Source organism: Doryrhamphus excisus, linkage group LG19, assembly GCF_037039965.1.
Source record: "Doryrhamphus excisus strain RoL-2023G ecotype Guam linkage group LG19, RoL_Dexc_Guam_v1.1, whole genome shotgun sequence".
NCBI lineage: Eukaryota > Metazoa > Chordata > Actinopteri > Syngnathiformes > Syngnathidae > Doryrhamphus > Doryrhamphus excisus.
In genome coordinates this window covers 1253615-1276753 of record NC_136375.1, presented here as the reverse complement: position 1 = coordinate 1276753, position 23139 = coordinate 1253615, and the positions used below count along the sequence as shown (strand labels likewise).

Here is a 23139-nt window from a genome sequence, read left to right as displayed (position 1 = left end):
TAGCCTTCAAGTTATTTCATTTCAACTTAAATAGGCAAAAACTTACCACTTCCACACGGATAGGGAGGATAACTATTAACAGTTATTTAACCTTTAACATGAACATGAATCAAATGTAATAATTTTTTCTGGGTACATGATACCATACAGCATCCATATCAAATAACATTAAACTTTCATATCAAGGCGGGGGCCTCAAACTAGTGTCCTGCGGGCCACATTTGGCCCGCGGCCCGCGTGTTTGAGACCCCTGATCTAAATGAAAGAATCGTCTTCTCCAGGACCGTGGTTCATCGGGGAGCTGATCGACGGCCACAGCGGTGCCTGCTTCGCCTTCGGGATGGTCATCGACGGCCACTTCCTGGAGGGCAGCCTGACGTTCGTGGTGGGGGTCATTCAGGTGGGGCGCTCGCCTTTCTCATGCCCGATCAGCACATTTGCGCTTAATGCTTCATCTTTATGCAAATAAAATAATACTGTTATTACTGTTATATTACAGGATTATTTTCATAAAATTACAACTTTTTTCTTTTAATAATGTAATAATGAATAATTCATGAAGTATTAATACATCATATAATTATGTATATATATATAAGAAAAAAGTTGTAATTTTATGAGAATAATCATAAATTATTATATATAATTTTATGATTATTCTCTATATAATTATATATATACATATAATATAATTTTATGAATATTCTCATGAAATTACAACTTTTTTCTTTTAATAATGTAATAAATTAATAGTAATAACAAATAATTCATGAATTATTAATACATTATATAATACAGTACATATATAATTAATATAACAATAATAACTAATGCATAAATAATTATAAAAAAATAATCTGTTGCTTATTTAACAATTTCATAATTTATTTATTTTTTAAATAATTAAGATAACCAATTCTAAATGATAATCTATTCTGATAAAATTACAACTTTTTTCTTTTAATAATGTAATTAATTAATAGTAATAACGAATAATTCATGAAGTATTAATACATCATATTATGTATTTATATATATATATAAGAAAAAAGTTGTAATTTTGAGAATAATCATAAAAGTATATTATGTATATATATATATAATTTTATGATTATACTATATATATATAATTATATATACACTACCGTTCAAAAGTTTGGGGTCACCCAGACAATTTTGTGTTTTCCATGAAAAGTCACACTTTTATTTACCACATGAGTTTTAAAATGAATAGAAAATATAGTCAAGACATTGATAAGGTTAGAAATAATGATTTGTATTTGAAATAATAATTTGTTCCTTCAAACTTTGCTTTCGTCAAAGAATCCTCCATTTGCAGCAATGACAGCATTGCAGACCTTTGGCATTCTAGCTGTTAATTTGTTGAGGTAATCTGGAGAAATTTCACCCCACACTTCTAGAAGCACCTCCCACAAGTTGGATTGGCTGGATGGGCACTTCTTGCGTACCATACGGTCAAGCTGCTCCCACAACAGCTCAATGGGGTTTAGATCTGGTGACTGCGCTGGCCACTCCATTACAGATAGAATACCAGCTGCCTGCTTCTTCTCTAAATAGTTCTTGCACAATTTGGAGGTGTGCTTTGGGTCATTGTCCTGTTGTAGGATGAAATTGGCTCCAATCAAGCGCTGTCCACAGGGTATGGCATGGCGTTGCAAAATGGAGTGATAGCCTTCCTTATTCAAAATCCCTTTTACCTTGAACAAATCTCCCACCTTACCAGCACCAAAGCAACCCCAGACCATCACGTTACCCCCACCTTGCTTGACAGATGGTGTCAGGCACTCTTCCAGCATCTTTTCAGTTGTTCTGCGTCTCACAAATGTTCTTCTGTGTGATCCAAACACTTCAAACTTTGATTCGTCCGTCCATAACACTTTTTTCCAATCTTCCTCTGTCCAATGTCTGTGTTCTTTTGCCCATATTAATCTTTTTCTTTTATTGGCCAGTCTCAGATATGTTTTTTTCTTTGCCACTCTGCCGTGAAGGCCAGCATCCCGGAGTCGCCTCTTCACTGTAGATGTTGACACTGGCGTTTTGCGGGTACTATTTAATGAAGCTGCCAGTTGAGGACCTGTGAGGCGTCTATTTCTCAAACTAGAGACTCTAATGTACTTATCTTCTTGCTTAGATGTGCAGTGGGGCCTCCCACTTCTCTTTCTACTCTGGTTAGAGCCTGTTTGTGCTGTTCTCTGAAGGGAGTAGTACACACCGTTGTAGGAAATCTTCAGTTTCTTGGCAATTTCTTGCATGGAATAGCCTTCATTTCTAAGAACAAGAATAGACTGTCGAGTTTCACATGAAAGTTCTCTTTTTCTGGTCATTTTGAGCGTTTAATCGACCCCACAAACGTGATGCTCCAGATACTCAACCTGCTCAAAGGAAGGTCAGTTTCATAGAGTCTCTAACCAGCTACACTGTTTTCAGCTGTGCCAACATGATTGCACAAGGGTTTTCTAATCATCCATTAGCCTTTTGACGCAATGAGCAAACACATTGTACCATTAGAACACTGGAGTGATAGTTGCTGGAAATAGGCCTCTATACACCTATGTAGATATTACACTAAAAACCAGACATTTGCAGCTAGAATAGTCATTTACCACATTAACAATGTATAGAGTGTATTTCTGATTAGTTTAAAGTTATCTTCGTTGAAAAAAACAGTGCTTTTCTTAAAAAAATAAGGAAATTTCTAAGTGACCCCAAACTTTTGAACGGTAGTGTATATATAATATAATTTATGATTATTCTCTTAAAATTACAACTTTTTTCTTTTAATAATGTAATTAATAGTAATAACAAATAATTCAAGAATTAATACACTATATAAAAATACAGTACATATATATTAATATAACAATAATGACTCATGCATAAATAATTATAAAAAATAATCTGTTGCTTATTAAATAATTTCAGAATTTATTCTTAAATAATTAAGATAACTAATTCTGAATGATAATCTATTCTCATAAAATTAGTTGTTTACTCAATTTCTATTGTTTATTTTTTTTTTCCAAATATTATTTCTCATAAAATGACTTTATTCCCATATTATTTTGACTTTTTTTCTTGTAATATTGGCACTTTTTCCACAACTTATCTTCCCAAAAATGACAATTTATTGTTTTGTTTGCTCCTCGTAATATGACAACAAAGTAAAATGTTATTTTCTCTCATAATATTATGATCTTATTCTTGTAAAATGATCACTTTCTGGAACTTTATTCTTTGAATATTTTGACTTTATTCTTGTAAAATGACTTGTGATTTATGTTGCATTTTGCTGTTTAATGATATTTTTCGAATGTGCTGTGTGATGGATAACGATGGGGGCAGTTTTGACCCCGGAACGGATGAATTCCAAGTCCATTTGAAGTCGTAATTCCGTGGTTTTCCTTTCCCGTCCTCCAGCTGCTCTTCTTCAACATGCCGCTCACCTTTTACCTGTGCTGGACCCTCCACCACCGTTACCACGGCAACACCTTCCGCTCCATGCTCCTGCGACCGACGTGCCGCTGGCGAAACGCGGCCGTGCACCTGCTGATGCTGCTGCTGCTCGCCTGGCAGGCGCACTCCTGCTACTTCCTGCTGGAGACCTACGGCCCCGTGGCCTTCTTCCTGTCTCCGGTGCGCACGTGGGCGCTGGGACTGGGCCTGATGCTGGTGTACCGCGCCTGGACGTGCCCCGCCCCTTTCCAGGGTGTCAAGAGCGTGTCGCTGTCTTGACAGTAAGCCACACCCACACCCACACACACACATATATATATATATATATATATAAATATATATGTCACTCCCTCCATATGATTTACTGGTCATGCATGTTTAAAGTGTAAAGCACCGGTCAGCACATGTAACGTGTACACGTGTTTAAAAAAAAAAAAAAACAAACAAAAAAAAACTTTGGATTGTTTACTTGAGCTTTAGCACTTTCCCCCCCCCACAAGTGTTGCCTTGCCCCCCCCGCGCCACTTCGCCACTGCCAAAGGACGAGTCCAACACATCCTAATGACGGCTGGACGTGCCAACAGCTAACTTGTTTACACTCTTTTATTCTCCACGCCATCCTTCCTCATATCCACACGCGTTCTCTCTCTCGTGGCGTGACTGACTGACCAATGGCGAGCGAGCGAGCTGTTGTTGGGATTCTCAGGAACCCCCTCGCAGACCTTTTTTTTTCTACTCCGCAGTAGCCGACGAGACAAAAAAAGTACATATGAATAGAGAAAAATGTGAATGTGTTTTAGCTGTGAATTGAACCTCTATGCTGTTTTCTAAATTCATTTATGATCATATTTTGGGATTTTCACCCCCCCCTGCCGCCCCCGCCACCTGCCCGCCCCTTCTGCACTAGAAAAAATAATCCAAAGTACTGAAAAACGGCCAAATAGAATCCTATTCCAGAGAAGCACTGAATGCCACATTGGGTGCACCTGCACTACCTGGACACACGATGGCAGTGTTTCCCATACATTCATGCATACGTGTACTTGTGGCGGCTGCCTGTTGGCCCTGGCTCATAAACACATTATAACGGGACGGTGTCGCTAACGTAGCTTCGGTCAAACATGACGACTTTTTCCGACAGGACACATTTTGGAGGCTTGAAAAATATCACAGCAGGGGTGTCCAAAGTGCGGCCCCACGGCACATTCGAAAAGTATGCTTAAACAAGAAATACTCGTAATTTTATACCGCGTGACACTACTCTGCACTCTGTGCGTATGCTAGCGGCCCCGCCTCCACCCCCCCCCCGCCAAGACAAAGACTGTAAGGGCTCACTACGTTCGTGCCGTTGTTCCATGGAACAAACGCACAAACGTGCCAAAAGCGATACACAGAGTTCGATTCCCTGTTACTGAAATGTTTATTTAAACACAGTTATTAGTTATTATTGTTATTATTTTTCACTAGAAAAAAATGAATATGAATATAATGTTCAGCGATACGACAAAGCTGTTTTTTTTTCTTGAAACATATCTAACCTCTTAGCATATCCACATGGGTAGATGTACACTATCCTGGTCTCCCGGCCAGGTTTGGACACCCCTGATGTCACATGTCCGACACCCAGGGACAATACTACATAATATCATCATATAATATCATTCATTCATTTTCTAACGCTTTTTCTTCACGAAGGGGTGCTGGAGCCTATCCCAGCTGTCTTCATTCTCTACCGCTTTTTCCTCACGAGGCTCGCGGGGGTGCTGGAGCCTATCCCAGCTGTCTTTATACTGTATTTTAATTATAAATTATATTGATAATTCACTCATTCATTCATTTTCTACCGCCTTTTTCTCACGAGGGGGTGCTGGAGCCTATCCCAGCTGTCTTCATACTTTATTTTAATTATATATTATATCGATAATTCATTCATTTTCTACCGCTTTTTCCTCACGAGGGTCGCGGGGGTGCTGGAGCCTATCCCAGCTGTCTTCATTCTCTACCGCTTTTTCCTCATGAGGCTCGTGGGGGTGCTGGAGCCTATCCCAGCTGTCTTTATACTGTATTTTAATTATAAATTATATTGATAATTCACTCATTCATTCATTTTCTACCGCCTTTTTCTCATGAGGGGGTGCTGGAGCCTATCCCAGCTGTCTTCATACTTTATTTTAATTATATATTATATTGATAATTCATTCATTCATTCATTTTCTACCGCTTTTTCTTCACGAAGGGTTGCTGGAGCCTATCCCAGCTGTCTTCATTCTCTACCGCTTTTTCCTCACGAGGGTCGCGGGGGTGCTGGAGCCTATCCCAGCTGTCTTCATACTTTATTTTAATTATATATTATATTGATCATTCATTCATTCATTTACTACCGCTTATCCTCACGAGGGTCGCGGGGGTGCTGGAGCCTATCCCAGCTGTTTTGGGGCGAGAGGCGGGGTACACCCTGGACTGGTGGCCAGCCAATCCCAGGGCACATATAGACAAACAACCATTCACACTCACATTCATACCTATGGACAATTTGGAGTGGCTAATTAACCTAGCATGTTTTTGGAATGTGGGAGGAAACCGGAGTACCCGGAGAAAACCCACGCATGCATGGGGAGAACATGCAATTGGTGGAATTGAACTCGGGGTCTCCTAACTGCGAGGCCTGTGTGCTAACCACTTGACCCCCGTGCAGACTCATATTAATATTAATTCATTCATTTTCTACCGCTTATCCTCACGAGGGTCCGCAAGGGGTGCTGGAGCCTATCACAGCTGTATTGGGGCGAGAGGCGGAGTCCACCCCGGCCAATCACATTTTGGAATGTGGGTGGGGAGAACATGCAAAACTCCACACAGGGTGGAATTGAACCCTGGTCTCCTAGCTCTGAGGTCTGCGCGCTAACCACTCAACCACCGTCCCGTATAATGTTCTCAATGTCTTCTGAATGCTTCAAATGACTTTTTTTTACGCTTGAAAATGCGTCATAAAAACAAAAAAATACATTGAATTTGCTTAAAATAAAAATTCATATCTTTTGATAAATTTTAGGCCATAGTCAACCACGAATCGGCAAGATTTGATTTATTTTTGAAAAAAAAAATAACGTGATAGAGTGAAGCCATAATAAATCCAAGTAGACTGCCACAAATACATGTAAGTCCTGTGGGAAACACCCTGGCAATGCCTCATCTTCCCTGCGGGGGGCACTGCTGAACCTAGACCAAGACCTACAGTACACGAGTTCCCTCCCCAAATGATGACGACCCTTTACAATAAATCAACCTTCAGCCACTGTGCTTTTACGATACGCTGCTGTTCAATCACACACACACGAATGGGGGCGTTTGGGACTGAAAAAAAGGGCGCACCCACGTTTTGTTTTTGTTTTTTTTCTTCCAATGAATGGTTTCTAGTGCTGTGGAATAAAAACGTTCTATACAATCTAGCGCTTTGTGTCATCAATGGCAGATCTTGACCATCTGCTTGCCTAGGTTTCCGCCTTTCATCATCGAGCAGAAGGCGACTGCAAGGGGAAAATAAACCAATACTAGAACTGCTGCAAATGTTGAAGGTCAAACGTTGAAGGTCATGTTAAAAGAACGTCAAGAACTTACCTCCCATATTTTCAATGCCGTTCTCGATGGTTTCCAGCACCTGCGTTGGGGGTCAAAACGATAAAAAAAATAAACAATGTGGCGTACACGGGATAGGTTTCATGATCTCTTGATGGCAAAGGCAAAAAAGTATTTTTGGCCTTGTGCGACTTATACTCCAGTGTGACTTATGTATGTTTTTTTCGACCTAATAATGTATTTTTGGCCTTGTGCGACTTATATTCTGGAGCGACTTATGTATGTTTTTTCTACCTCAATGTATTTATGGCCTTGTACGACTTATACATTTGATGCATTTTTGTCTTTGTGCGACTTATGTATGTTTTTTTCTACCTAATGGTGCATTTTTGTCCTCGTGCGACTTATACTCCAGTGCGACTTATGTATGTTTTTTTCTACCTAATGATGCACTTTTGGCCTTGTGCAAGTTATACTCCAGTGCGACTTATGTATGTTTTTTTTTCTACCTAATGATGTATTTTTGGCCTTGTGCGACTTATACTCCAGTGTGACTTATGTATGTTTTTTTCGACCTAATAATGTATTTTTGGCCTTGTGCGACTTATACTCCAGTGTGACTTATGTATGTTTTTTTCGACCTAATAATGTATTTTTGGCCTTGTGCGACTTATATTCTGGAGCGACTTATGTATGTTTTTTCTACATCAATGTATTTTTGGCCTTGTACGACTTATACATTTGATGCATTTTTGTCCTTGTGCGACTTATGTATGTTTTTTTCTACCTAATGGTGCATTTTTGTCCTTGTGCGACTTATACTCCAGTGCGACTTATGTATGTTTTTTTCTACCTAATGATGCACTTTTGGCCTTGTGCAAGTTATACTCCAGTGCGACTTATGTATGTTTTTTTTTCTACCTAATGATGTATTTTTGTCCTTGTGCGACTTATACTCCAGTGTGACTTATGTATGTTTTTTTCGACCTAATAATGTATTTTTGGCCTTGTTGGACTTATATTCTGGAGCGACTTATGTATGTTTTTTCTACCTCACAATGTATTTTTGGCCTTGTGCGACTTATATTATGGAGCGACTTATGTATGTTTTTTCTACCTCACAATGTATTTTTGGCCTTGTACGACTTATACATTTGATGCATTTTTGTCCTTGTGCGACTTATGTATGTTTTTTTCTACCTAATGGTGTATTTTTGTCCTTGTGCGACTTATACTCCAGTGCGACTTATGTATGTTTTTTTTCTACCTAATGGTGTATTTTTGTCCTTGTGCGACTTATACTCCAGTGCGACTTATGTATGTTTTTTTTCCTACCTAATGATGTATTTTTGGCCTTGTGCGACTTATACTCCGGAGTGACTTATGTATGTTTTTTCGACCTAATTATACACGTTTGGCCTTGTGCAACTTATACTCCAGTGCGACTTATACCTAATGATGTATTTTTGGCCTTGTACGACTTATACATTTGATGCATTTTTGTCCTTGTGCGACTTATGTATGTTTTTTTCTACCTAATAGTGCATTTTTGTCCTTGTGCGACTTATGTTTTTTTTCTACCTAATGGTGTATATTTGGCCTTGTGCGACTTATACTCCAGTGCGACTTATGTATGTTTTTTTTCTACCTAATGGTGTATTTTTGGCCTTGTGCGACTTATGTATGTTTTTTTCTACCTAATGATGTATTTTTTTTTGTAAAACCTGATGTGGCCCAGTCTCACCCAGACCCGAGCTCCAGTGGCCCCCAAGTAAATTGAGTTTGAGACCCCTGTCCTAACATGTATGTTAGCCCAAAGTCAGCTGGGATAGGCTCCAGCACACCCAGTTAGCGGTGGAAGACACTGGGTTGTGTCTACATGGAAGTCCTGCTGGAGCTTAAATATGTTTTTGTGCAACGTTTTCTTATTTCTTTAATCTACACATTTTAAAAAAATCATTTTTTTTGTGTTTTATGAAAAGCTAAACGTGTCAGATGTGTATTGTCGTTAAAAATGTATGGAAAATTAGAAAATAGCGTAGCTCCTCACCTTGACGTGTCCGGCGGTGACCAGGTGAGCGAGCTCGGCCAGGGCAGCATCGGCTTTGTTCATGTAATGGAGCACCATGAACCTCTCCCTGGTGATCTTCTTCCTGGCAAGGTTCTCCTGGCTTTCCTGGCTCAGGGGTGGCGGGTAGGGTACGTCCCTGTTGTACTGCGAGATCTGCCCACACAGGACAACATGGCCGCCGTCGTTCATCTGCAGGGGAGACCCAAAAACCGGAAAGGAGATTTGTTTCGGTAATTACTTCGTCCACGGAATTCACCTCAATCGTCTCCTTCGTGTGAGAAACTAGTATGCCACTAAATCATCTTCTTATATACTTATACTCCAGTGCGACTTATGTATGTTTTTTTTCTACTTAATGATGCATTTTTGGCCTTGTGCGACTTATACTCCAGTGCGACTTACGTATGTTTTTTTTCTACTTAATGATGCATTTTTAGCCTTGTGCGACTTATGTATGTTTTTTCTACCTAATGATGTATTTTTGGCCTTGTGCGACTTATACTCCAGTGCGACTTATGTATGTTTTTTTTCTATTTAATGATGCATTTTTGGCCTTGTGCGACTTATACTCCGGAGCGACTTATGTATGTTTTTTTTCTACGTAATGATGTATTTTTGGCCTCATGTGACTTATACTTCATTGTGACTTATGTATGTTTTTTTCTAGCTACTTATGCATTTTTGTCCTTGTGCGACTTATACTCCAGTGCGACTTATGTATGTTTTTTTTCTATTTAATGATGCATTTTTGGCCTTGTGCGACTTATACTCCGGAGCGACTTATGTATGTTTTTTTCTACGTAATGATGTATTTTTGGCCTCATGTGACTTATACTCCATTGTGACTTATGTATGTTTTTTTCTAGCTACTTATGCATTTTTTTCCTTGTGCGACTTATACTCCAGTGCGACTTATGTATGTTTTTTTTCTATTTAATGATGCATTTTTGGCCTTGTGCGACTTATACTCCGGAGCGACTTATGTATGTTTTTTTCTACGTAATGATGTATTTTTGGCCTCATGTGACTTATACTCCATTGTGACTTATGTATGTTTTTTTCTAGCTACTTATGCATTTTTTTCCTTGTGCGACTTATACTCCAGTGCGACTTATGTATGTTTTTTTTTGTACCTAATGATGCATTTTTGGCCTTGTGCAACTTATACTCCGGAGCGACTTATGTATGTTTTTTTTGTACCTAATGATGCATTTTTGGCCTTGTGCGACTTATACTCCGAAGCAACTTATGTATGTTTTTTTCTACGTAATGATGTATTTTTGGCCTCATGTGACTTATACTCCATTGTGACTTATGTATGTTTTTTTCTAGCTACTTATGCATTTTTGTCCTTGTGCGACTTATGTATGTTTTTTTCTACCTAATGGTGCATTTTTGGCCTTAAGCGACTTATACTCCGGAGCGACTTATGTATGTTTTTTTCTACGTAATGATGTATTTTTGGCCTCATGTGACTTATACTCCAGTGTGACTTATGTATGTTTTTTTTCTAGCTACTTATGCATTTTTGTCCTTGTGCGACTTATACTCCAGTGCGACTTATGTATGTTTTTTTTCTATTTAATGATGCATTTTTGGCCTTGTGCGACTTATACTCCAGTGCGACTTATGTATGTTTTTTTCTACGTAATGATGTATTTTTGGCCTCATGTGACTTATACTCCAGTGTGACTTATGTATGTTTTTTTCTAGCTACTTATGCATTTTTGTCCTTGTGCGACTTATACTCCAGTGCGACTTATGTATGTTTCTTTCTACCTAATGGTGCATTTTTGGCCTTAAGCGACTTATACTCCGGAGCGACTTATGTATGTTTTTTTTCTACCTAATGATACATTTTTGGCCTTGTGCGACTTATGTATGTTTTTTTCTACGTAATGATGTATTTTTGGCCTCATGTGACTTATACGCCAGTGCGACTTATGTATGTTTTTTTTCTATTTAATGATGCATTTTTGGCCTTGTGCGACTTATACTCCAGTGCGACTTATGTATGTTTTTTTTCTATTTAATGATGCATTTTTGGCCTTGTGCGACTTATACTCCGGAGCGACTTATGTATGTTTTTTTCTACGTAATGATGTATTTTTGGCCTCATGTGACTTATACTCCATTGTGACTTATGTATGTTTTTTTCTACCTAATGATGTATTTTTAGCCTCATGCGCCTTATACTCCAGTGCGACTTATGTATGTTTTTTTTCCACCTAATAATGTATTTTTGGCCTTGTGCGACTTATACTCCGGAGCGACTTATGTATGTTTTTTTTCTACCTAATGATGTATTTTTGGCCTTGTGTGACTTATACTCCAGTGTGACTTATGTATGTTTTTTTCTACGTAATGGTGCATTTTTGGCCTTGTGCGACTTATGTATGTTTCTTCTACCTAATAATGTATTTTTGGCCTTGTGCGACTTATACTCCGGATTGACTTATGTATGTATTTTTTCTACCTAATGATGTATTCTTGGCCTTGTGCAACTTATACTCCGGAGCGACTTATGTATGTTTTTTTTTCTACCTAATGATGCATTTTTGGCCTTGTGCGACTTATGTATGTTTCTTCTACCTAACAATGTATTTTTGGCCTTGTGCGACTTATACTCCGAAGCGACTTATATTCCAGAAAATACGGTAAATAGATGTTTACGAAAACACGTACAATCTAAATAGTCTTCAGGGTTTAGGCAAATATGCGGGTCTAAATCGTCCTCAAAGGAAACCCGTGCAAGTAGTTCACCATTTGTTATGTTTACAAAACATAACTCAATTATTGTGTAAAAAATGGTTTATTGTTTACAAATACGTGTACAATCTAAATAGTCTTCAGGGCTTACGAAATTGTCGTCTTCAGTGTTTAGGAAAAAACGTACACTTGGCTAGTCTTGGCTAGTCAAAGCGCAAATTAGCGTAAGTATTTTCGGAAAACTAGTCCATTAGATTTGTTGTTGATAGACTTGCCTCATAACTAACCTGAGCGATGACCGCGTCGCTGATGACTCCGCCCACGTTGTCAAAGTAAACGTCGATACCATCGGGGCAGCACTCCCGCAGCCCCGCGGCGACATCTTGTTCCCGATAGTTGACGGCGCTGGAAAAGCCCAACACTTCCACCAGAACTTTACACTTCTCCTCAGAACCGCAGATCCCGACCACCCTGGTGCACCCGTCTAGGCGGCCAATCTGGATGCAGGACAGGTACGCTGTTATAGCTCCCTAGGAATAATCAAGTGTGGGTGGTTCAATACCTGGCCCGCTATGGAGCCGCACGCTCCAGCTGCTCCGCTGACCACCAGCGTCTGATTGGTACCTTTGGTCACATGACCCTTCTCTCTCATTCCCAACAGCGCAGTCAGACCCGTGATGCCAACCGCACCCAGGAAGTAGGAAATATGTCCATCCACCAAGGATGGATTCACCTGAGGTACAAAAAAAATCATCAGTTTTTAAATGACATGCACCACTTCAACCAGCAGGGGCGGTATTGAGCTAGTCTTAACTAATTAGCTGGATAACAGATGTCATTTTTTTTTAATATAAAACATTTTTTAAACAATTATTTGTGTTTTCTGCAATTAAAAAAATATTTAAAATAAAATAAAAAGTTTCAAAAATATATAAAATCTAAAATAGTGTAAATTACATCAAAAAATATTTTCTAAAATTCTAAAAAAAAAAAAAAATACTAGCATAATTACTCGATCGATTTACTGATCAAGTATGGTAAAGCAATAAGACGTATAACGGATGTGATTTTTTTAGTATAAAAACATTTGATTTGTTTTCTGCAATTTAAAAAAATATTAAAAATAAAATAAAACGTTTCAAAAATATGTAAATTCCATCAAAAAATATTTTCTAAAATTCTAAAAAAAAAATACTAGCATAATTAATAGATCGATTTACCGATCAAGTATGGTAAAGCAAATGAAATGTATCACGGATGTGATTTTTTTTTAGTATAAAACATTTTTAAAACACTGATTTGTGTTTTCTGCAACTTAAAAAATATTAAAAATAAAATAAAAAGTTTCAAAAATATATAAAATCAAATATTTTCTAAAATTCTAAAAAAAAGAAATACTAGCATCATTACTAGATCGATTTACCGATCAAGTATGATAAAGCAAATGAAACGTATAACGGATTTTTTTGTATAAATATTTTTAAAACACTGATTTGTGGTTTCTGCAATTTAAAAAATATTAAAAATAAAACAAAAAGTTTAAAAATATAAAATCAAAAAGTGTAAATTACATCAAAAATATTTTCAAAAATTCTAAAAAAAACAACAAACTAGCATAATTACTAGATTGATTTACTGATCAAGTATGGTAAAGCAAATAAAACATAACAGATGTGATTTTTTTAGTATAAAACATTTTTAAAACACTGATTTGTGTTTTCTGCAATTTAAAAAAAAATAAATAAAATAGTGTAAATGACCTCAAAAAATATTTTCGAAAATTCTAAAAAAAATTACTAGCATAATTACTTGATCGATTTACCGATCAAGTATGATAAAACAAATGAAACGTATAACAGATGTGATTTTTTTTAGTATAAAACATTTTTAAAACACTGATTTGTGTTTTCTGCAATTTAAAAAAATATATAAAATAAAAAATAGTGTAAATGACCTAAAAAAATATTTTTGAAAATTCTAAAAAAAAAAAAACTAGCATAATTACTAGATCGATTTATCGAAGTATGATAAAGCAAATGAAACGTATAACAGATGTGATTTTTTTTTAGTATAAAACATTTTTAAAACACTGATTTGTGTTTTCTGCAATTGAAAAAAATATTAAAAATAAAATAAAAAGTTAAAAAATATATATAAAATAAAAAAATAGTGTAAATTACCTCAAAAATATTTTCAAAAATTCTAAAAAAAAAAAAAATACTCGCATAATTACTATATCGATTTACCGATCAAGTATGGTAAAGCAAATGAAACCTTCTGTAGTACACTTCCTGCCACAACAGCACGGCTCTGCCACGGCCAGTTGAAGGACGTGACCACGTCTCCCTCACGGAAAGCACCGTGTCGGCTGGATTCCACCACACCGACCCCTCCGCCGTCCACACACTCCGACAGCCGCCAGGGAGTCAGGTACTCAGCCCCTGTGTCTTCATTCATCCTGCATCTCTAGGATGCAGACATGAGGGTTCATTCAATGCATCTATAATCAATGGAAGAAATACACAGTATGCGTTTAATACCATGTAGGGGTCCACTGAGAGATAAAGGGTCCTAACTAGAACCTCCTCCTCTTGCAGGTCGTGTGCAATGGTTGTCTCTTCCAGGCGGAAGTTTGCAGGAACCGGAATTCCATTTGACCCTTAACAACCATTAGCATGAATTAGCATTTAAAAAAACAGTAATGTTGCAGAATGCGCTACAGACAGGTCATTGGGACATTTCCTGGATTGACAAACTTATTAAAAAGCACCAACCTGGTCTGGAGTTGAGGACTACTTTCTTTACGTTCATCTTTAAAAGGCAATTTTCACATCCAGTGTGCTGAGTTTGTATGGGCATAAAGTTCAAAGCAAGATAAAACTATCAGGCTAACATCCGGTTTTGTTTGCGTTTTGCCAAACACTCTTGTCGCTTAATGTAGTGATTCCTTTAAGATATTTTACATCGAAAGCAAATATAAGCATATGATTTATTGGTTTAAGTTTTATTACCGTCTTGAAAATGAATAAAAGCGATGTGAGGCTGTATTTTGTGAAAGTGCGACGTCACTTCGAAGCAGGAAGTACCTCTTCTTCCTCTTTCCCCCGGTGTCCCCCTCAGAGTAACGGTTCGTGCAGCAACAGTGACTCACTGAAGTGTCCGCGTGTTTTGTTGTGCGGGTCATTTTCGCCACTTCATCTGCACGTTTCAGACATAAACACGCTCCATTTGAACTGAAACATACTTGGCCGGATTTAACATCACATTTGTCGGTGCAGTGGGAGCGTCTAATCGCGTATCGTCGTCAAAAGATGCGTCGCGGGGACAGTTATGGAGCTTCCTTGATATTAGCTAGCATGTCTACCCGGAGAAGTGACGCCTTGTGGAGGAATTTGTCATAACAGATAGCACATTTGATCTCCGTACGGGCAACTTTAGACGTCAAAAAGGATAAAGTCGGTCGTGGAAGAAGCCAGAAAACGCGTGAGTACTGTTGTGTTTTCTTGTGTGACTCGTTCACTGACGGTTAGCCGCTTTGTATTTGTAGCTTTGTTGCAGCCTCGACTGACACAACACACACACACACTAGTACTACATATGCAAATGTTTTGTATTATGTGTTTGCAGTGTCGTGTACCCATTAGAAGACAGATATGTTTTTTGATATGCCACATTTTTGACAGAAGAAGCGCTCAAAACGCTTGCTTTTGAAGTTTTGCGGCTTTTCGTGACGTCATGAAGGAAAGTTTTCCTTGATTGACATGATAACCTTTTGACCCGCCCCCCGTACGCCAAACACATTACAAAGGACGGAGTGTTGGAGTGTTGGGAGTCGAAAATGGCTTCACTACACATCTTAAAATGCAGCTTGTATTGATATTTTGCTACATAAACTGAAGTATTACCTTTTTTTGTTATACAGTATGTTTAAAAAAGTGTTTGTATTCCACTTCCGTATTGTATAACTTTCACTGGTGAATCTCTTTAAAACGACATTCTCTCCCCAGTGATTGTGCGTGCGCATGCGTGTGTGTGTGTGTTGGAATTTCCCGCACAGCCTGTCGTGATCGAGCTTGCTCGGTAAATTACGGCGCCCGAAGCTTTGTCACAGGAAAAGACCAAATATGGTCACGGGTGTGGGCGTGGTCGATTCGGCAAGATTGCGAAAGGGGGACAAGGGGCGGGGCTTGGTATAGCAGAGCGACAGTGTAGCTTGCAAAGCAGCGCCGTCAACTTAAATGGCAGCGTTTTTTCTTTCTTTCTGTGCAATCACAACGCAATCATGTGCAATAGACAGCGGCGCTGTTAGCACATCCGGTTAGCGTGGCTCTTGTTTACGCGCCTTCCACGCCTCCCGTGGAGAAGGGGGGGGTTAGGCGAGTGAGGTCAGCAGCCTAGCATGAGTCAACCTCGGGGAGGCATGCGAGCAGTCATCGCCGCAGGTCCGGATAGTGCGGTGAGGAGGTTCTTGTTCGCCATCATCCAGCCGCTCTCATAACGCGCCTTGTAAGTATCCCTACCAGGAGGCCATGTTGTTGTTGTTGTTGTTGTTGTTGTCGTCGTGTTGTGTAAAGTTACACAACACGTGACAGCCTTTGTTGACATGTTGAGACCTCCCTCTTGTCTGCAATGTGTAAAATATATTTTCCTTCACTTTTCGGCAGGCATTAGCGGCTGCTTAATCCCCCATTTTTTTTCCCTCCCCGACAAAGGCTGTCTCATAAATAGCTGAGCTTGCTTGCTGGCTGCACAGGGACTGGCGTGGAGGCAAGATCTGTCGTGGAGGGGGGGGGTCTGCTTTGCACACTGCTCGCTTTCCCAGTGTCTCACTATTTTGCAGCGTGCAAGCAAGAAAGAGGCGACTGGATTAGGGCGGCTAACCTGTGCTTTGGCATTTATTTTAGGTGCTTTTGAGTTTAACGTGCAAGGTTGCACATGCGCACTACCGTTTCCCGATTTCATGGAGATTGCATGCATGCGTTGCATCCAAGTGCATCTTTGTCATTGAGGAGGTTTCCTGGGCTCTGAACGTCACACGGCATTGCAGTCACAGGAAGTGAGCATGTTGTGTGTGTGTGTTTCGCCCCCCCCCCCCCTCCCAGCAAGCGTGCAGGATTCGAACAGCTGCAGCCGTCTATTTTAAGTAGCCTCAGTGTAGGGAAAAGGTTGACAATTGCAAGGCACTTCCTAGATTTGTCAGAGTTTGGGGCCTTTTTTTGTTGTTGTTGTTGTTGCAAAGTCGACACGCTGCACATTAAAACACGAGTGTATGTGTCATGTTGTTGACCAGTCACTTTTGTGAACTGGACTAGGCCCGGGCACCGGCCCGGATTGTTTAAAGCAGTCTGATCCGTTCTCAAGCACAGCAAGCATGTGGAATTGTTTTGCATATATCGTTTGTGTCATATTGTTGACCAGTCACTTCACTTTTGTGGACTGGACTAGGCCCGGGAACCGGCCCGGATTGTTTAAAGCAGTCTGATTTGTTCTCAAGCACAGCAAGCATGTGGTATCGTTATGCATGTATCGTTTGTGTCATATTGTTGACCAGTCACTTTTGTGAACTGGACTAGGCCCGGGCACCGGCCCGGATTGTTTAAAGCAGTCTGATCCGTTCTCAAGCACAGTAAGCATGTGGTATCGTTATGCATATATCGTTTGTGTCATATTGTTGACCAGTCACTTTAGTGGACTGGACTAGGCCCGGGCACCGGCCCGGATTGTTTAAAGCAGTCTGATCCGTTCTCAAGCACAGTAAGCATGTGGTATCGTTATGCATATATCGTTTGTGTCATGTTGACCAGTCACTTTCGTGGACTGGACTAGGCCCGGGCACCGGCTGGATTGTTAAGAGCAGTCTGATCCGTTCTCAAGCACAGCAATCATGTGGTATCGTTATGCATATATTGTTTGTGTCATATTGTTGACCAGTCACTTCACTTTTGTGGACTGGACTAGGCCCGGGCACCAGCCCAGATTGTTTAAAGCAGTCTGATTTGTTCTCAAGCACAACAAGCATGTGGTATCGTTATGCATATATCGTTTGTGTCATATTGTCGACCAGTCACTTTCGTGGACTGGACTAGGCCCGGGAACCGGCTGGATTGTTAAGAGCAGTCTGATCCGTTCTCAAGCACAGCAATCATGTGGTATCGTTATGCATATATTGTTTGTGTCATATTGTTGACCAGTCACTTCACTTTTGTGGACTGGACTAGGCCCGGGCACCGGCCCGGATTGTTTAAAGTAGTCTGATCCATTATCAAGCACAGTAAGCATGTGGTATTGTTATGCATATATCGTTTGTGTCATATTGTTGACCAGTCACTTTTGTGGACTGGACTAGGCCCGTGTCATGACTAATTGTGGTAAAGGTGCTTTGAGGACCTTGAAGTTCATTCATTCATTTTCTTCCGCTTTTTTCCTCACGAGGGTCGCGGGGGGTGCTGGAGCCTATCCCAGCTGTCTAATTAACCTAGCATGTTTTTGGAACGCGGAATTAACCTAGCATGTTATTTTTTTGGAATGTGGGAGGAAACCAGAGTACCCGGAGAACATGCAAACGGGTGGAATTGAACTCTGGTATCCTAGCTGTGAGGTCTGCACGCTAACCACTCAAGTGGTTAGCGCCTAGAAGCCAGGTTTTGGGGACTGGGCTCCCGACCGGGGCTTCCGGGTTGCGTGCCCGGAGAGCGGAGAGGCGTACCGGCATGTTCAGTGGGCGAAATGCATGATGTTGGCACTGATGGGATTGTACGTTTTTTTTTTTTTTCATGGGACAGCCATGACTTAGTTGATTATTTTAACCAAAATGTAGTACAATTTTATGCAGCCTCATTGCTTTTCTGCAAAATATTTTTTAAAATATTTTTTTGGACCACATTTTTGGACCTTTTTTTTTTTTCAAACCATATTTAGGAGCTGGTGGTGTTCTCATTTGTTTTGCTTTCAAAAAAATGTCACATGTGACATGTGTCACCGTGCATCAGGGGTCTCAAACATGCGGCCCACGAGCCAAATGTGGCCCACAGGACACTAGTTTGAGGCCCCTGCCTTGATGTGAAAGTTTAATGTTAGTGCGGCCCGTGCAAGTTTGATACGGATGCTATATGGCAGGGGTTTCAAACACGTGGCCCGCGGGACAAATGTGGCCCGCAGGACACTAGTTTGAGGCCCCCGCCTTGATGTGAAAGTTTAATGTTAGTTTGATATGGATGCTGTACGGTATCATGTACCCAGAAAAAATTATTACGTTTGATTCATGTTCATGTTAAAGGTTAAATAACTGTTAATAGTTATCCTCCCTATCCGTGTGGAAGTGGTAAGTTTTTGGCTATGTCTACAGGGCTCTAATAATGCTTTGTTCATTTTAATCTGAAAAAAATCCTTTGTCTACCCACCAACTATATGTGGTTATGCATGATGGTGCTTCCGAGAGACATAGTGTACACAGTTCATTAGCATTAAAGCTAGCACACTTCAAATACACGGTGCCCATGTTGAAAAATGGTAAAAAAAAAAACAAAACAACAAACTAGTATAATATGTTAACTTTGAAGTTGTGGGCATCCAATGTGAAAGGGGGGGGGCTCCGAGGTGGGTGCCAGCTCTTTTGTAAGCGCTCATCTGTTAGCATGCAGATGGCGCAGAGGCTGCAAGTTTTTCACCAGAAACACTCAAAACTCCTGTGCTACGGCGCTTGAAATTTGGCACGCAGCGCCGTGCCAAAGTCTGCCCAGAAACCTGGCCACCGCTGAATAATACAATTCAAATATAAATATATATATAATAAAATATTATATATTTATTGCAAGGGTTGCCATGGCGATTGAATCAATACAGGCTGTCAAAAATCCTGCTTTTGCTGCTATCTCATATCAGTTCATGTTTTTTTTTTTTTTGCTCACTTTAGTTTTTCCTTCCTTTTGTGAGCGTTACGGTTCAAAGGGCACGCCCCCCCCCCGTCCCCCGCCCCTTTAAAGTGAGTCATAGTGTTGTACTTTCTCTCATTTGACTTGTGAGGTAGTTTGGAGGGGGAAGTGGTTGCTTTTTTAAATCTTCATTATAGTGGCGTGATGTAGTTTATTTGGGCCTTTTTAAAGGGTTAAGATTGGCCAGTGGTGATGTCATGATTAACTACTTTATTTACAACATATTGCGCAACTGCAGGGTCTCGAGACACATGCTAACTCGAAAACTAGAGAGGTAGCCACCTAAACGGTAGCCTTCGAGTTATTTCCTTTCAACTTAAATAGCCAAAAACTTACCACTTCCACACGGATAGGGAGGATAACTATTAACAGTTATTTAACCTTTAACATGAACATGAATCAAATGTAATCATTTTTTCTGGGTACATGATACCATACAGCATCCATATCAAACTAACATTAAACTTTCATATCACTTACCACTTCCACACAGATAGGGAGGATAACTATTAACAGTTATATAACCTTTAACATGAACATGAATCAAATGTAATCATTTTTTCTGGGTACATGATACCATACAGCATCCATATCAAACTAACATTAAACTTTCATATCACTTACCACTTCCACACGGATAGGGAGGATAACTATTAACAGTTATTTAACCTTTAACATGAACATGAATCAAATGTAATCATTTTTTCTGGGTACATGATACCATACAGCATCCATATCAAACTAACATTAAACTTTCATATCACTTACCACTTCCACACGGATAGGGAGGATAACTATTAACAGTTATTTAACCTTTAACATGAACAGGAATCAAACGTAATCATTTTTTCTGGGTACATGATACCATACAGCATCCATATCAAATAACATTAAACTTTCATATCAAGGCGGGGGCCTCAAACTAGTGTCCTGCGCGCCACATTTGGCCCGCGGGCCGCGTGTTTGAGACCCCTGTTTTACAGCATTTGTTTGTGCCATTTTTACAAACGATGATGATTAGATGATTTGACTTATGTCGTTTTTGGTCTTCCAGGTTCTCTCCCCCATGTGAGGATTACAAAGACCACAAGAGTCCAGTATTCGAGTCCCGGATTCATGTGAACAGTCCGTCTGATCGAGAGTCCTTCCTCGACCGGGCGTATTGATGCTCGTCATGAGTGTACCAGCCCAGCAGAAACCTGGCGCAAAAAGAACGGGCAAACGCATCACCTTTTTCTCTGATCCATCCGCCGCCATGAAGGAGGCCTCCCAGCACCCCGAAACGCCCTACTACGTCCAGACCGGCGCCACTACAGAACCTGGGAAAATGGAGATCGCAAGCGGGGTGGCGGCGTCCAATCCGGAGGGCCCGCACGTGTACCTCAACTCTGTCATCTTCAGCCCGGACAAGGGCGACCAGAACCGGGGTCACTATCAGCAGACTGTGCCCATGAAGTGGGCCCACCAGGAGCCCGGCCAGCAGCAGCCCTCGTTGTCCCAGCAGCAGAGGGCCGCCACCTGGACCACCATGGCGAACTGGGGGCAGACCTTTGCCAATTACCTGGGAGGCGTCAACGTGGCAGACTCCAGGAACCAGACTGCGTTTGTGAAGACGATGCAAGAAGGTCCCCAGCAGAACTCCGGTAAAGCTGGAGACAAGCAGCCAGAGTCCTACAGGGATGCCGTTAAGGCCCGGGGTCTGGACTGGGAGCAGCAGCAGCAGCAGCAGCAGCAGCAGACTCCGGCCTTCCAGGAGACTCTCAAACCCGGGGCGCTGAATCCCCAGCCAAACAGCACATCCCACCCGGGGGGAAGCTCGGTCTTGCAGCCTTTTCAGTTGGCCTTCGGTCAGCCCCGGCAGCACCTGCCCCCGTACTATCAGACCTTCCAAGGCAACACGAGGTTACCCAACCCGCCAAACTACTCGGTGCAGGCCAAACCCCCGCAGCAGCAGCAGCAGCAGCAGCAGCAGCAGCACCCCCTCGTCCAGCAGCACCCCCTCGTCCAGCAGCAGCACCTTCAAATGCAGCAGCAGATCATTCAGCAGCAGCAGCAACTCCAGATTCAGCAGCAAATGCAACATCAGCAGTTGCAACAACAAAGCCCGCATGTGCTGGACTACTACCCCCCTGCCCCCAACGCACACCCTCACCCGCAACCTGCGGTCGTACACTCCCAGGAGTCCTCTGCGCCCGCTCCCCCGCAAATCCAGGAACCAATCATCCAGGACATCACCCCAGAACCGCAGCAGTCGCTAGACCCGCTGCGGCCTCCCGGTCCGCCGGACCCCCTGTCCCAGACGCAGCTCCGCAGGTCGCGGCGCCTCTCCAAGGAAGGGGGGGCACCGTCGGACAACACTAACCCCTTTGCTGCCTCCTCGGAGCAGCCCGACTCGGGGATGCAGGGCCCCCGGAACGGGACCCGGGACATTGTGGCGGCACCGACGGGCGTCATCCAGAGCACACGCAGGAAGCGGAGGGTATCTCAAGAGGTCAACCTGGAGACTTTGGCGCAAAAGGCGTCGGAGATGGAGACGCTGCCATCGCACGGTGTTAAGGTACGTCCTTGCTGCCTTGCCTTTTTCTTCCTGTTAGCATTGTTAGCTCGCTTTGACTTCATTTTGGAGATCACTTTTACTTTCTGGTCCCATAAATGATTCATGCTGGACAAAAAAAGAGCGAGCTGAGCAAGAACATCATTTGGTAATGGTAATGAAATGGTAATGCTAATGCTAATGCTAATGGTTTAATTTCATTTGAACATGCATCAGATTCCAATTGAGTGCATCCCATAATCAGTTCCCAGTTCCACATGTCCAAAAGGAGTAGGAAGAAGCAAAGCTTATTAAATCCTACCCCTCCATCTGGTACTTTTACAATCACTAACTGTTACATTTGTTCACTTCCTGCTTTCCTAATATAATTTTTTTAAACTTAATTTTTTTTAAACTTTTACAATCAGTAATTTGATTTTTAATTTAATTTAATCCATCTGCTACTTTTACAATCAGTAACTGTCACATTTGTTCACTTCCTGCTTTCCTAATATAATTTTAAAAATATATTTATTTTTTTAATCTTTTAATTTTTTTAATAATTTATTTTGATTTGAAATTTGATATTTAATTTAATCCATCTGCTACTTTTACAATCAGTAACTGTCACATTTGTTCACTTCCTGCTTTCCTAATATAATTTTTAAAAATTAATTAAAATTTTTTTTATTTGATTAATTTTTATTAATCGTATTTTTATTTTTTTAATTTTTTACAATTTACAATGACATAATGGGTACCATAGTGAAAACTCCCATTTGCGAAAGTCGTTAGTGAACTGAGGATCTCCTCTAATTGCCACAGGGCTCCCCGAGCAAGAGGCG

General features: G+C 40.7%; 3 protein-coding genes and 1 long non-coding RNA gene across 6 annotated transcripts in view; 3 read left to right on the top strand and 1 right to left on the bottom strand.

Annotated features, from left to right (window-relative positions):
- The window catches only part of tmem62 (transmembrane protein 62), a 17895-nt gene extending 10976 nt beyond the window's left edge, over positions 1 to 6919 (top strand). Inside the window, exons 12-13 of the mRNA XM_058056523.2 lie at positions 282 to 400; positions 3439 to 6919. Of these exons, the coding sequence (XP_057912506.2) occupies positions 282 to 400; positions 3439 to 3753 (434 nt within the window). The 3' untranslated portion in view covers positions 3754 to 6919. The remainder of the gene's footprint in view (positions 1 to 281; positions 401 to 3438) is intronic.
- ptgr2 (prostaglandin reductase 2) lies at positions 6466 to 15097 on the bottom strand. Its single transcript, XM_058056524.2, has 8 exons — positions 14605 to 15097; positions 14371 to 14489; positions 14105 to 14296; positions 12393 to 12563; positions 12118 to 12327; positions 9101 to 9310; positions 7093 to 7132; positions 6466 to 7001 (listed from the first exon to the last, which is right to left on the bottom strand). Exons 1-8 carry the CDS (start codon positions 14687 to 14689, stop codon positions 6937 to 6939), a joined length of 1092 nt encoding a protein of 363 aa, XP_057912507.2. The 5' UTR covers positions 14690 to 15097; the 3' UTR covers positions 6466 to 6936.
- On the top strand, positions 11864 to 12675 carry LOC144902098 (uncharacterized). Its single transcript, XR_013630356.1, has 2 exons — positions 11864 to 12342; positions 12492 to 12675. It is a non-coding gene; the product is annotated as an uncharacterized LOC144902098 (long non-coding RNA).
- mideasb (mitotic deacetylase associated SANT domain protein b) overlaps positions 13678 to 23139 on the top strand; it is a 25727-nt gene continuing 16265 nt past the window's right edge. The window contains exons 1-3 of one of the 3 annotated variants that reach the window (XM_078798999.1): positions 13678 to 14260; positions 14428 to 15313; positions 20816 to 22318. In XM_078798999.1, coding sequence (XP_078655125.1) covers positions 20927 to 22318 — 1392 coding nt within the window. In that variant the 5' untranslated portion in view covers positions 13678 to 14260; positions 14428 to 15313; positions 20816 to 20926. Of the gene's footprint in view, positions 15314 to 16036; positions 16337 to 20815; positions 22319 to 23139 lie in introns of those variants that run through there. The other 2 variants (XM_078798998.1, XM_078799000.1) reach the window with 2 other exon arrangements.

Excerpts from the sequence above, each read along its gene's own strand:
- ptgr2 (XM_058056524.2), bottom strand. The coding sequence starts at position 14,689 with ATGCCCATACAAACTCAGCACACTGGATGTGAAAATTGCCTTTTAAAG. Across the intron at positions 12,564-14,104 it reads CAGGAAGTGTACTACAGAAG|GTGAATCCATCCTTGGTGGA; the intron begins GTTTCATTTGCT and ends TTTGTACCTCAG. Across the intron at positions 7,002-7,092 it reads CGGCATTGAAAATATGGGAG|TCGCCTTCTGCTCGATGATG; the intron begins GTAAGTTCTTGA and ends TTCCCCTTGCAG.